Source organism: Mixophyes fleayi, chromosome 8 (assembly GCF_038048845.1).
Source record: "Mixophyes fleayi isolate aMixFle1 chromosome 8, aMixFle1.hap1, whole genome shotgun sequence".
Lineage (NCBI taxonomy): Eukaryota > Metazoa > Chordata > Amphibia > Anura > Limnodynastidae > Mixophyes > Mixophyes fleayi.
Window position 1 is genome coordinate 95,181,578 of NC_134409.1, and position 13,810 is coordinate 95,195,387.

At 38.9% G+C, this 13,810-nt stretch overlaps 1 protein-coding gene across 3 annotated transcripts in view; it reads left to right on the forward strand.

Moving 5' to 3' along the window:
- SERHL2 (serine hydrolase like 2) overlaps positions 1-13,810 on the forward strand; it is an 89,438-nt gene that overhangs the window by 70,729 nt on the left and 4,899 nt on the right. For all 3 annotated transcript variants that reach the window (XM_075182896.1, XM_075182898.1, XM_075182897.1), the window contains 2 exons: positions 1,960-1,994; positions 7,342-7,418. In XM_075182896.1, the coding sequence (XP_075038997.1) occupies positions 1,960-1,994; positions 7,342-7,418 (112 nt within the window). The remainder of the gene's footprint in view (positions 1-1,959; positions 1,995-7,341; positions 7,419-13,810) is intronic.

Sequence of the window (13,810 nt, forward strand, 5' to 3'; positions counted from 1 at the left end):
TATTGTTGTGCCCGTTTTCTTAGGACTTTAGTATTACTGAGGTCAGTGGGGTTGCAGAAGGGAGGAGTCAGCAGCAAGTTTAGTTCATAACTACTTAAGTGCCAACTCCAAGCGTCCCACTTGGACTCTGAGAAAGAGATTTAACGTAAGTATAAAAATCCTCTTTTTTTATGCCCTGGTCCAGAGCTGGATTACGGCTCTGGGGGGCCTGGGCACTTTAGACAGGGTAACCCCCTATGATGTAGCATAGTTATCATTTTATAGAAATGACTGGGTGCACTACTGTTAGGTGCACACAGTTCTGCCTTCACGAGCAGTACACGGTGAAGCGGGACATACTTCCCAATTGTCCTAAGCAAAACAGTCACCCAAATTCAGGATTGTCTCCCCAGATTCTCCTACCTGTTCTTGTCACAGTCACCACTTGTGGCTGCTGGTTACTTTAGCTCATTTGCTGGCTGTCTGGATCCTGGAATATTGGAGACCTTATTTGGGAAAACATGGGTACATGAAATGTAGAAAACTCCAACCAGTCCCAGTGTTAAATCAATAGCACCCACGTTTTATAATTAGGCCCCCTTCCAGCCACAACATTTGCTAAATAGATCTCTCTCCCTCCAACCAACCATGACATTAGATAGCAAAAAGGTTTAATATATAAACCCCTCCCTCCAAACAGCTCCAGCAATAATCTATATAGCATTATCATTTAACAAATATTACAATTTCCCACAACAATCACAGGCATTAAATAATACATAATCACATTTAATAAATATACCTCATTTTCCACAACCAGCCCACAATTAATACATGGCTCACAAACCACCCCAGAATTAAATTAAAGGACCGATTACCCCATTATAAATTCATAGGCCCCACTATTAAATTAAATTGCCCCATCATCACCCCACAAATAAAATAACACTGAATAATTCTCCCCTACCTGCACTCGACAATTAAATTAATAGCCTACCTCCCACATTATATTAAGACCCCCCCTTCCCTCCCACACTACATTCATTTATTAGCCAACACACACACACACACACTACAGTCATATGCTATGCACACACACACTACATTTATTTGCTGACCCCTCACACACACACACACACACTACATTCATATGCTGACACAAACACACACTACCGCACCCCTCCTTACTTACCTGGTTCCATGCGCGCGCAACGTTTCTTCCTCTCTTCTTCAAATATGGGACAGCACCAGTTATGTGGTGAGCGTCCCATGTGACTATAGTAGTGAGGCACACTAGGAGTAGGAGGGAGAGGTGACGGATCAAGGATCCGCAGCGAACGGGAGAAGGTGGCTGGTCCCAGGGGAGGGGCCAGCCACATAGTCTGACTGTAGGGACCGGGCCAAAGTAATCTCTTTTTTTTTTTTTTTTTTTTTTTTGTCCGGCCCTGTTGATGTATGTCAAATGAATTGGGGTATTTAGCAGCCGATTTCCTAATTGCTGTTCTAAAATAACAGGAAACGTGGAATCTGAAGGCATCCGTGAGTTTGTATGGTAATCTCTCCAAAATCAAGAAGTAATTTCTTAAAATACATTAGTAGTAAGTGCTTTACCATACTGAAACAATAAACACCATAATTGTGGCACGGATTCAAAATAATAATAATTATATCAAATATATTCCTTATTAAATAAATGTGTGTACATAGAACATATACTGTATATGTAGTGATTACGAATTTCATGGAATAAACATGATGAATATGGGTTAGTTTTGATTCCAGGATAACCGTAATGAGAATTGTACAATTCTTATTAGGTAAACATGTTTTTTATTTTAATATGTCAATCAGTAACTTTATAAATTGTGGCCATATTTGCTCATTGAACATACTAATACATATTATAATTTCTGAAGCATGTTTATTGTTTTGCTGAAAATTAAGTCAGTTCATTTTTTTTATTTTTTTTTACTGCCATAGGTGTGATTTTCATCCGTGACATAAGGGTTACTGTGGTAAGACTTGTACTAAATGTTAAAATATACATTTTAGCAACAATCTGGAGTGTTAGTTACGTTATGACAGAAATGTAAATTGACATAGAAGAAACACAACCTCATGTGCTCAATCTCTTTCATTATTTTATTGATGGAGTGTTTCCTCCAGTTATAGACACAGTTTGCATTTCTGGGAATTGTGAGGTTAATTGCTCTATTTAAAATACCAAATTCTAAAATACATGTTAATTTGTAAAAGATCTAATATATCTACCTAACCTACCCCCACTTCTCATAGGTCTGTGCCCTACTCCCAGAGCATTCTTGCCTCTACCTCTTCTCCTTCATGGCTGTTGGTAACATCAGCCCCAAACCTGGTTCTGCACTATTCTTACTTTAATTCCCCCCACCTCTATACTGCCCACTCACTTTACTGCAAAACCACACACCCTCCTTGCACCTTCAACCACTCCTGTCTCCTGGTTGTGCCTAAAACATCAGCCCCCTTGAACCATTTTTCTCCTTTCTCTTCATTTACAAGGTCACTTCATTTGGTTATTCTTTCCTCTTCACCTTGTTGATGTTATGTACCGTCCCCTTGGTCCCGCCCTCACTATTCCTCGACAAATTTGCTACCTGAGTTTCTCACTTTCTCACTGTTGACCACCCCGCACTTATTCTCTAAAATTTCAGCATCCCCATTTACACCCCTAACAGTGTCTATACTCCTCACATCCTCTCCTTACCCTATGTCACCTCCCAAACATGACTTCTTGATGGTCTTGACATTATCCTCTTCTTGACCTTTACAGAAACCCCCCTCGCCCTCATTTTCTCTCAGTCCTGCCCCAATGCTGCCATCTCTCTCCTCAACACCACACTCTCTAATGCACTTGATGCTGCAACAAACTACCAACCTTTGTCTCCATCACACCAAACCCCAAACTTGGCACTCTCCATAGATTCCCTACCTTCAAACATGTTCCTGCTCTGCAGAACACAAATGGAGGAAATCCCGCTCCAATGCTGACTTACTACATCGCCCTCACTCACCCCAAACAAACCTAAAAATCCTTCACCGTGTTCAGAAACCACCTGTCACCTCCTTGCTGCAATCAGTTTGCTTCTATGTCCTCCCTCACCTCCTGTCCCCTCCTTACTCACCACCTAAGTCTTTGACACTCAACTTTAAAGACAAAATTGAGAGTATCCAATATGATGTCTACTCCTGCCTGATCCACCTCCTCCATCAACCCTCTCACACTCTCAGTTCCTTCCCTCCTGTAACTCTCTTCTGCTTATCTCACAACCTGTCCCTTGACCCAGCTCCCTCCAAGCTCCTCCAAACTCTGCAGCTTGCTTGCTCGTCTCTCTTATTATTCTCCCCCTCCATCAGTATTTTCCCCTCCACTTTCAAACATTTCCTCATCTCCCCCATTCTCTATAATCCCTTTCTTGACCCTTAATCTCTCTCCAACTTTCATCCAATATCTCTGCTCCCCTTTGCCTCCAAGATTCTTAAAAACCCATTGACCCCTTTCAGTCAGGTTTCAACTCTTTTCACTGGACAAAAAACCTCGCTCACCAAAGTGACCCATGACCTATTCCCTAACTAGGTCAAAAGGCCATTTTCCCTCATCATACTCCTTGACCTCTCTGCTGCTTTCAACACTGTTGATCACTCTCTTCTCTTTTACACTTTTCTCTCCTTTCGGCCTTTTTGACACTGCCCTCTCCTGGTTCATCTCCTACCTCTTGGGCACTCCTTTAGTGTCTCTACATACGATTCTCGCTTTCCTACTATCTCTATATGTGTTAACCAAGGCTCTGTTCTTAGGCCTCTACTCTTTTCTATGTGCATCACTCTCTCTGTGAACTCATCCACTTCTCTGGTCTCCACTACAACCTTAATGCAGACGACACACTACCCCCCCCCCCCCCCCCCTAACACGCATGCACACTTCTCATCCTCATTCCATCCAACGTGTCCAACTGTCTCCCCATCTGGATGACTCCTCAAAGTTGTTAACATGTCCAAATCAGAGCTTATAATTTTTCCCCTTGCTAATGTCACCACCCCTTCTTGCATCTGCCTCACAGTCAACAATATAACTCTCCCCTGTTCCCAACATATGCTCCCTCTGTGTCATCATTAGCTCTGCCCTTCGCTTTAGCCTACTTATGCAGTCCAGCCACTTCCACAACATTACCAAGATATGCCCCTATCTCACTCAAAAAGTGTCCTGCTTTGACTACAGTAACCTACTCCACATTCTTCCACACCATTCCTCCCCTTCTTCAATCCATGCTGCGACTAAACTTTTTTTCCTCTCCTGCTGCTCCTCATCCGCTGGTCCTTCACTGGCTCCCCAATGTCTTAAGAGTTAAGTTTAAACTGCTCAACCTCACTTACAAGTAACTGCTCAATGCTTACCCTCCAAATATCTCTGACCTAGTCACAAGATAAACCCCATCATGTCCATGCTGCTCCTCCTATGGAACTCCTTGCCTTATCCTACCAGACTCTCCACCAACCTTGTAAAATGAAACAAAAGTACCATGACAGCACTAAATGAACCTAAAACCTCTGTATTTAAATTCCAATAAATGAAAATGTCTAAAATAATATGTAAAAATGCTCACAATATTCAAAAATATTTTCTTTAGAAGCCCAGTCCATTTGTTAATGGCATAATATCATGTAAAAAGCAACCAAGAGATGGCTTAATTGCAAAATCTTTGATTTTATTATAACATTCATAAATCCTACAATGTGTACTAACACTACACAGTTACCAATTTTCCAGCAATTTGTTCAAAGTAAGCAAGAGACCTTCAGAGTATAGACATAATATCATCAGGCTATTTGATACTGTGTCTGTGAAATTTACTTAGGAACATCTGAAGTCCTATACACGTGAATATATGATAGAGAAAATAACTAGTAAAAATATCAGTAAAAATAAAAAAAAAACAGTCCTTAGGAACTTAAAAGTACCAGAATCATTCCAAGTTTTCTTTAACTATTCTTAAGAGGAGGTAATGTCAAAGATCCATGGTCCTTAATCTCCTTAAAATATATTCACAAGTTCCATTCCAATATACCAGTTAATTAGTAACAGTGTGTAACAAAACTAAGTGTATGTTACCTGAATATTTTGAGTATTTTTTACATCATATTTTAGATATATATTTTTATTTATTGGGATTTATATACATTAGTTTTAGGTCCATTTAGCACTGTCACCGTACTTTTTGTTTCATTTTAGAAATTTGGAGGCGAGTGGTCACCACTATACAGACAGCAGCTGGTCCTAACCATTGATAGGTAATATTACCTCATTAATACAAAATAAAATATATATAAAACCTTTAAAGGCGCAAATGTAATCTCAGAAAGGGATACTTAAATTTAGTATATAGATGTCTTCAAGATGTAAATGCGTCTCTGATAAGGCCGGTCACTCATTGTGGTCGCAGTCACATAAAAAAGAAAAATAAATAATAGTATAATACTGTAGGGAATATGAACCTCTGCACAATATTAAATAATGAATAGTTAATTCAATGTTCATAGGAGAAATGTACAATAATCCAGAATCTTGTCCCCCAATGTTAGGGTACTCACAAGACAGTGGAATATAAGCCTTTGAATCAAATCTTTCCCATTTCATCCACCTGTTTCAGTGTGTCACAATATCGAATTATGGTCTCCAGTAGGTATATATATTAAAAAAAAAAAAAAGGTATCTAGTATAATACCGTTTAATATATTAAAAAATTCAACAATATAAAACATATGTGAGAATACTCACATTCAACAATAAATAATATACAGCAGACAAGTAATAGTATATACACTCCTACCAGAGGTAGTATGGATGTTCAGCAGTATGCAAAGATATAATCACATGGGCCCTGGGATCAGTCCAAGCAACTGGAACCTCCTCACATCCAAGATGGAAAAAATGGAAGGGTGTAGTCTCATACAAAGTCTAATCTTTATCTCTCTTGCTCCAACATGTTTAGACTATACAAATTTTGTATAGTCTTGTATGGTCAAAACATATCTATCTATCTACTGGAGACCATAATTCGATATTGTAACACACTGCAGCAAGTGGATGAAACGGGAAAGATTTGGATTCAAAGGCTTGTATTCCACAAGATTCTGGATTATTGTACATTTCTCCTATGAACATTGAATGAACTATTCATTATTTAATATTGTGTAGAGGTTCATATTCCCTACAGTATTATACTATTATTTATTTTTCTTTTTTATGTGACTGCGACCACAGAGTGACCTGCCTTATCAGAGACGCATTTACATCTTGAAGACATCTATATACTAAATTTAAGTATCCCTTTATGAGATTACATTTGCGCCTTTTAAAGTTTTTATATATATTTTATTTTGTATTATTGTTGGTAAACTGGTGTATGTTTACATTTAGAATCTGTTAGGCTGCATTTGGAAGTGATTGTATTTATAGCTTGAGAATTGTTTTGAGTGCCTGTATGATATCAGTCTTTTTTATGTTCTTTCCCAGCCTTCAATCTTTCAAACTATGCCAAAACTGCTTTCAATGGTTCAGATTGTCTGCACTTTAGTTGGTTGTGTGGTCTACTGCCTATGCAGAGATGACAAGAGTTCCAAGTCTTCTCTAACTAGGAGTTTCTTATTTGGGGGGTTCGTAGCTGGTAGATGGTCTGAAATGAAGAAAAAGTCATAAGTCTGTAAAATGTGCCTAGAATATGTAATCTATCAAAATCAGAGGGATTTGGTGTTGGGGAAGATAGGCTTGTGAAAGTAAAATGTAAGTATAAATATTAGCTGATTTCGGGAATGTAAAAAATATTTAGGAATCTGATAAAAGGAAATGTGTGGATATGTACATGTCAGAAAGATGTTATCTACAATACACATTTTTGACAACTGTTTTATGTAAAGAATTGCAGTGTTTAGAGTTTTGTAAGGTGTGTTTGACCAGGATCAAAGTACATTTTTATTAACCTTCATCTCCTGCTCCTCTGGGAGTCCCCAGTCTAGAATTAAGAAGGGATAGCTAATCAGATCATCTCATGCTCATAGATAGCAGAATGGATGATTTTAGGTAATGTCCACTTGTCTAGGAGTAAGGGAGTGGGGGGTGGTCATGTAACAGGGAAAGTGTCATGATATAGGAGGGGAATGGAGGAAAGTTGGAAAACACTGACTTAGAGGCAGTGAAAGCAGGATCTTCCAACAGCACAGAGTAGTGATGCACAGTGATGGTAAAAATGATGCAGGAAGATATGTGAGGTAAAACATGTCTCCTATATAAAGCAAAATTCTTACATTTAAATTTTTATATCTCCTCAGAACAATTCAGCACCTCTATCCATTGAGCAGTGTTTGCAGATCATGAAGGCCATTCAGGGTGAAGTCCATGTTATAATGTGAGTGTCATGTTCATTATTGGGGGGTACTGTGCTGTTGATTTTCATATTCTGACACATTTAAAGTGGAACTGTTTTTAATGTGTTTTGTTAAATCAAGTATAAGTGAATAAGGGAAGAAAGGATAGTCTGGATTGTTTGCATGGTTTTACAATGGAATTTGTTCTCTTCAGCACATTGGATAGAACTTTACCTTATTTCAGCTTGCAGGTGTTGTTATGGCTAATATAGTTAAGAGCAGGGATATAATGTGAAAACAGTACATACATGCACAAGTTTTCCCAGTAAATGTAATGTTCTTGTTACACCTACAAGAATATTTGTGAAAGTTTGGCTGTTAAGACCTATTTCCACAATATTCACCACTCACAAGCTTCCTGTTACAATAGGATGATCCAATTTTTAACCAATGACCATACAAACATTGGCTTACATATACAAATTTCAAATTAAGAGCAAAACTTACCAAGTAGTACCACCCGGCCTCCAGACAGGTAATATATCCAATAGGTAGTATATCCCAGGCTGGGAGACCCAGGCTGTTATAGACCACCCATGGGTGCCTCCTCAAACAGTAATAAAAAACAAGGTAGATCATTTGCTGTATAACTAGTAAAAAGTGGTAGAGGCAATTCACTCATCTTCCAGGAAGCTCAAATCAAAACCTGCTTCTAAAATAGTAACAAAAGCAGGTCTTAATTGTACATGCACTATATGGACAAAAGTATTTGGATGCTTGACCATTACACCAACAAGGACTGTAATGACATTGTATTCAAATACATATACTTTAAGTTGGTCCCCCTTTTGCAGCAATAACAGCTTCTACTCTTCTTGGAAGGCTTTCCAAAAGATGTTGGAGTGTTTCTGTGGGAATTTGTGCCCATTCATCCTGTAGAGCAGGGTTGTCCAACCCGCGGCCTGCGGGCCGCATGCAGCCCAGCACGCCTGTAAATGTGGCCCAGAAGGAGTTTTGGTTGTGGCAAGGGGGCAGCACTGTTAATGGAAAAAAAAAATCCTGCAAAAAAAAGAAAAGAAAATACTTACCTTGCGGTCACGCGGTCACGTCAGCTGGTACTCCTGCTCCCTCCCTTGTCTCCTCCTCCGTTGCGGTGCTCGCAGTGAATGTCGGGCGTGATGTCATCACACCCAACATACATTGCGGAGCGCAGCAAAGAGGAGTCACCCACGCGAGAAGAACAATCAGCAGCACAGAATTGAAGAAAAGAAGAGAAGAGGACAGAAGAACAAGCCAATTAAAAGGTAAGTTAAGGGGGATTTTTTTTATTATTTCAAGGGACGCTGACTAGTGAATAAAAGTCACCTGGTCCTGGAGCATCATGGACCTTATCTCCCTGCTACATACTTCTACTTGTAATACTAATGGGGCATTATATATTATTCTCTTTGGCCCATTATAAGTTGTTATCCCTTAACTAACATAGTGGTGTAATTAGCAAAACAGGTCACAATTTGGGGTCACAGTGATGTATATGTCAGGTACCGCAGGCCTGGTCAGGGCACCCTGATATACAATGCCTGGCTTAAATGCACTTTAACGATATCGCATCAAAACAATACAAAAAGTGATTATAGTATAATAACTAGAGAGGATTTTTTGAACAGGGCGATTGAAAGGTAAGTATAGGGGGATTTGGAAAAAAAGTGATATATATATATATCACTTTTTTTCTCACATACACACATATATATATATATATATATATATATGTGTATATGTTAACTATGTTTTCTATGGTTTTTTGGATGATCAGCTATCGTTATTGTTAGTGTATCTTATGTGCGGCCCAAACCAACTCGTCGTCTTCCAATGTGGCCCAGGGAAGCTAAAAGGTTGGACACCCCTGCTGTAGAGCATTTATGAGGTCATGCACTGATGTTGGACGAGAAGGCCTGGTTTGCAATCTCCGTTCCCATTCATCCCAAAGGTAGTTGATGTGGTTGAGGTCAGGGCTCTGTGTGGGCCAGTCAAGTTCTTCCACATCGAACTCATCAAATCATGTCTTTGTAGTCTTTGCTTTATGCACTGGGGCACAGTCATGTTGGAATATGAAAAGGGCCTTCCCCAAACTGTTGCCACAAAGTTGGAAGCATAGCATTGTCCAAAATGACTGGGTATGTTGAAGCAATAGGATTGTCCTTCACTGGAGATAAGGGGCCTAGCCCAAATCCTGAAAAACAGCCCCATACCATTATTTCCACTCCACCAAACTTCTCAGTTGGTATAATGCAATCAGAAAGGCAACGTTCTCCCTGCATCTGCCAAACCCACACTAGCCATTCTGACTGCCAGAGAAGCATGATTCATTACTCCACAGAACATGTTTCCACTGCTCCACAGTCCAGTGTCTGTGTGCTTTACGCCACTCCATTCGACGCTTGGCATTGGTCTTTGTGATGTGAGGCTTGCATGCAGCTGCTCAGCTATGGAAACCCATTCCATTAAGCTCCCACCACACAGTTTTTGTGCTTAGATTAAGGCCAGTGGAAGTTCTGAAATTTTCAGTTATGGAATCAGCAGAGCGTTGGGGACTTTCATGCACCTTAGCAGTCGTTGACCCCACTCTGTAATTTTACATGGTCTTCCGCGTCGTGGCTGAGTTGCTGTTGTTCCAAAAACACTCCCCTTTCTAATAATATCACTTTTACAGTTGACTGTGAACTATCCAACAGGGATAAAATTTCACAAAACATCTTATTGCAAAGGTGGTATCCTATCACAGTACTATGCTTGAAGTCACTGAGCTCTTCAGAACGACCAATTTTGTATCACAAATGTTTGCAATTTGAGACTGCATGGCTAGGTGCTTGATTATATACACCTCTGCAACGGGTCTGATTGAAACACCTCAATTCAATAATTAACAAGTGTGGTCAAATACTTTTCTCCATATAGTGTATTTCCAAATATAAACTGTGAAAATAACCACTATCAGCGCTCCACAAACAACCAATGCAGCCGAATAACTTAGGAATTAATGTACACAAATCTAATACAAGGTCAAATGAAAAAAGGGGAGTTTCTAAGAATTCTGGCACTATGTTGCAACCCAAAGCATAACCTTATGTAGAAAAGATGACAAACATAAAATATATACTTATTTTATCTCATAAAGATGCTGAATATAAGGTCTTGCAATTCTTGCTCAGAACTTATCGACCAACCACACCATATATAGGAAAAACACAAAATTAAAAAATATAGTGTAGTATATCATACAAAACAAATAGATTATATGGTAATGAACATTAATATTATTAGTAGAAAATCTGAAATTTGTATATTCTTCCAATAAGGGTATTTTTGTAATATGCCCATACCAAACCAGTGCTTGAAAATAGCGCCAATTTCTCCAAATTGTGATGAAATCACATCAATGGGATGACATGCACCACATCACCACACTACTGCTCTTTTTTAATTGGATTCCTACCGGAATGAAAAAGATTAAAAGCCCTCAAATGTTTCTTTGATCCTTATTTCTTCGCTTCAGGGGATATTCTCCATAGGGATACCCAAAAAGTGAGAAAACGGGAGATGACTAGTATAATATTGTCTCAATATACACATTTAATAATATTCAATGTAAAAACATCCAATAAAAATACATAAAATTCTTAAACAAGGGTACTCCTACCAGAAGTAAAAGCTCTCTGAGCATATCCTGAATATAATAGATGTAGATAATGTCCCGGAATGATATATTCATTTCCTGCCAGTCAGCTTTTATTGCAGCTGTTACTAGGTAGTAGAAAAGCTCTTCTGGAAATGCTTTTCTGATCAATCTTTTTCACTAACGCCTTTCGACCGATTAATGGGTCTTTTTCAAGGAGAATAGATTGTTTTGTGTGGGGGCCATATTTAAACTGACTTCCACCAATCGGAAAACCCAATTCATACAAAATTAAAAACGTTTCAAAATACATTCTAAATTTTTCTTAGATCAACATTAGCTATAAACAGCTATATTCTATTAGCAGGCAATCATATTTAATACTATAGCAGTTATATTTGTGATGTAAAATATAGATTATTAAGATCCCATATCTGAATCAAATTGTCTAATATGCAATTAGTAGATTTGGAATAAACTGTTAAAATAGTGGGGTAAAGAGATGTTTTATAGGCTTATACCCTGTAATGTAAAACCAGAAGAAGAACGTATTGCTAAATTTTGTGATTATTTCCTGGTTTCACTATACATGTGTCAAGTCTTGTTTTCATTTCCTCATCACCTGCGTGCCATGCCTCATCTTCCGTAATCTTTCCTCTCTTTCGGTTCCAGTCATGGATGAACCAAACCATAATGTATGTAAATTATGCAAGAATTATCACAATATGTTATCACACTATGCTAGATACATGATTAATAGTTACATGAATGATTACCATATGATATAATATCAATAAAATCAAAGGTGATGAATTGTTCCACATATTAAATTGAGATAAAATAAGAGATCGAATTTGGTTAAATATTTTTTTTTTACATGAAACCGAAAGTGGCATATCGCTGTTGTCACGGTTACCTAATAACCCCAAGCCTCATTCCTATTCCGTGACAACAGCGATATGCCACTTTCGGTTTCATGACAACAAAATAATTTTACCAAATCCCATCTCTCCATTATTATAACAGCTTGGAGTCTAAATCTAGAGATTGTATGGTTTTAAATATTATTTTATCTCAATCTCTTAACATATTGCCCCGTTTTTGTGTAACCTCCATGATCACCTGATCATTCTGAGGTCTCAGACACCCAAATCACCGGGTCACGGAGGTCCTATCTTCATCTGTCTGCTCTTCATCTGCCAGTGCTCTCTCCTCAACTACTCACCCTCCTGCCTCCCGTGGCACCTGGACCACATACAGACCCCAAATCTGGCTTACACAAGATATCCAAACCATCTGGCCCTGCATCATCTAGAAATCCACCAACTAGCATGCTACACCATCCAGTACTCTGCACCAACTAAGCCTGAGATCACCCATGTGGTCATCTCCACCAACCAGGCCTCACCACCATCTTGGCCCTTGTACTAAGTAGGCTTATTCACCATCTGCGACACCCTGCTACATGAGGTAACACGTCTTAATGAAGCAGAGGTGCTGGCACAGCTAGCTTGGGCTCTGGAATTACATGCACTAGAATGAAGTAGAATGTCAGTTAAAAGGTGAGAGAGCGTTTTCCCTTTTTAAAGAAAATCTCTATCACATATTCCGAATGGATTGGATAGAGACGTCTTTGCAGAAAGAGGTTAGAGTAAAGCAGTTCTTTGACGCATGGGAGAGCTTTATAACTCTCTTACCCCGTATCATATGTACACAACTTTGGAATAGCTTCCACAATACCGAGTGGTACGGGTTAAGAATGGTCTCAGCGGACCCTCCGATTGACTTATCTCCACCTTCTAATGGTTAAGTCCTAGACAAGATGGATTATTTGAGAAGGGAGATAGGGCATGTTAATGACTTATTGAATTGTTTGAAAAATGTGAAAATATGTATTTATTTCATAATGCATTCAATTGTATATGTGATATTGTATACCTCAATAAAAACTGTTTATAAAAAAAAAAAAAAAAGTGAGAGAGCGTTTTTTTATAGGAGACCGAGGTGAAAGGGAAACCTCTTAACACAAGGGACAGTGCACTAAGGAGAGTAGAGATTAGAGAGGACACTGATAAAAATATGCTACAATCACATAATTTTGCACTTTTTTTGATCCTACATTATTATTATTAACCTCTAAGTCTAACCTTTAACACTAATTTCAAGTCATTTGCAGTCAATTTTGACCACCTCACAGGTCACAATATTATTTTCATACACTTTTGGACAAATACTGCAGCGATCCGGCTATATGGTAAGCGACAGAGCAATGACTCAAACACATGGCAGTTCCTACCATATCTAGGACACATTGGCACACAGCAGTGGCAGAAAAGAAAAGTGGTGCAAGATGGAATTGTCCTTGGAACCTCCCACCCATCCTTATGTTGGATCTTAAAAAGGACATGCACAGTTTAACAAACCAAGCACTTCAGCCACAAAAGTGCCACTCCTTGTGGCTGAAGTGCTTGGTTTGTTTGGGCCCCCACAAAACAAGGTAACAATGGCTTTAAGCCACCTAAGGGGTCTCTTAGGAAAGCTAAGTTTTTTCCTAGCAGCAGTTGAGAAACTGAAGGAGGAGACACCGTCCTGTCACATAACACTTTAGCTGTCATCGTGCACACCAGGAGCTCCTTGCATCTCTTCAGATCTGGGTCAGTTGGAAACGAAGAGAACACATAGGTCTTAAACCGAGGATCAAGCACAGTCGCCAAAATGTAGTGATCCGATTTTAAGATTTTGATAACTCTTGGATCC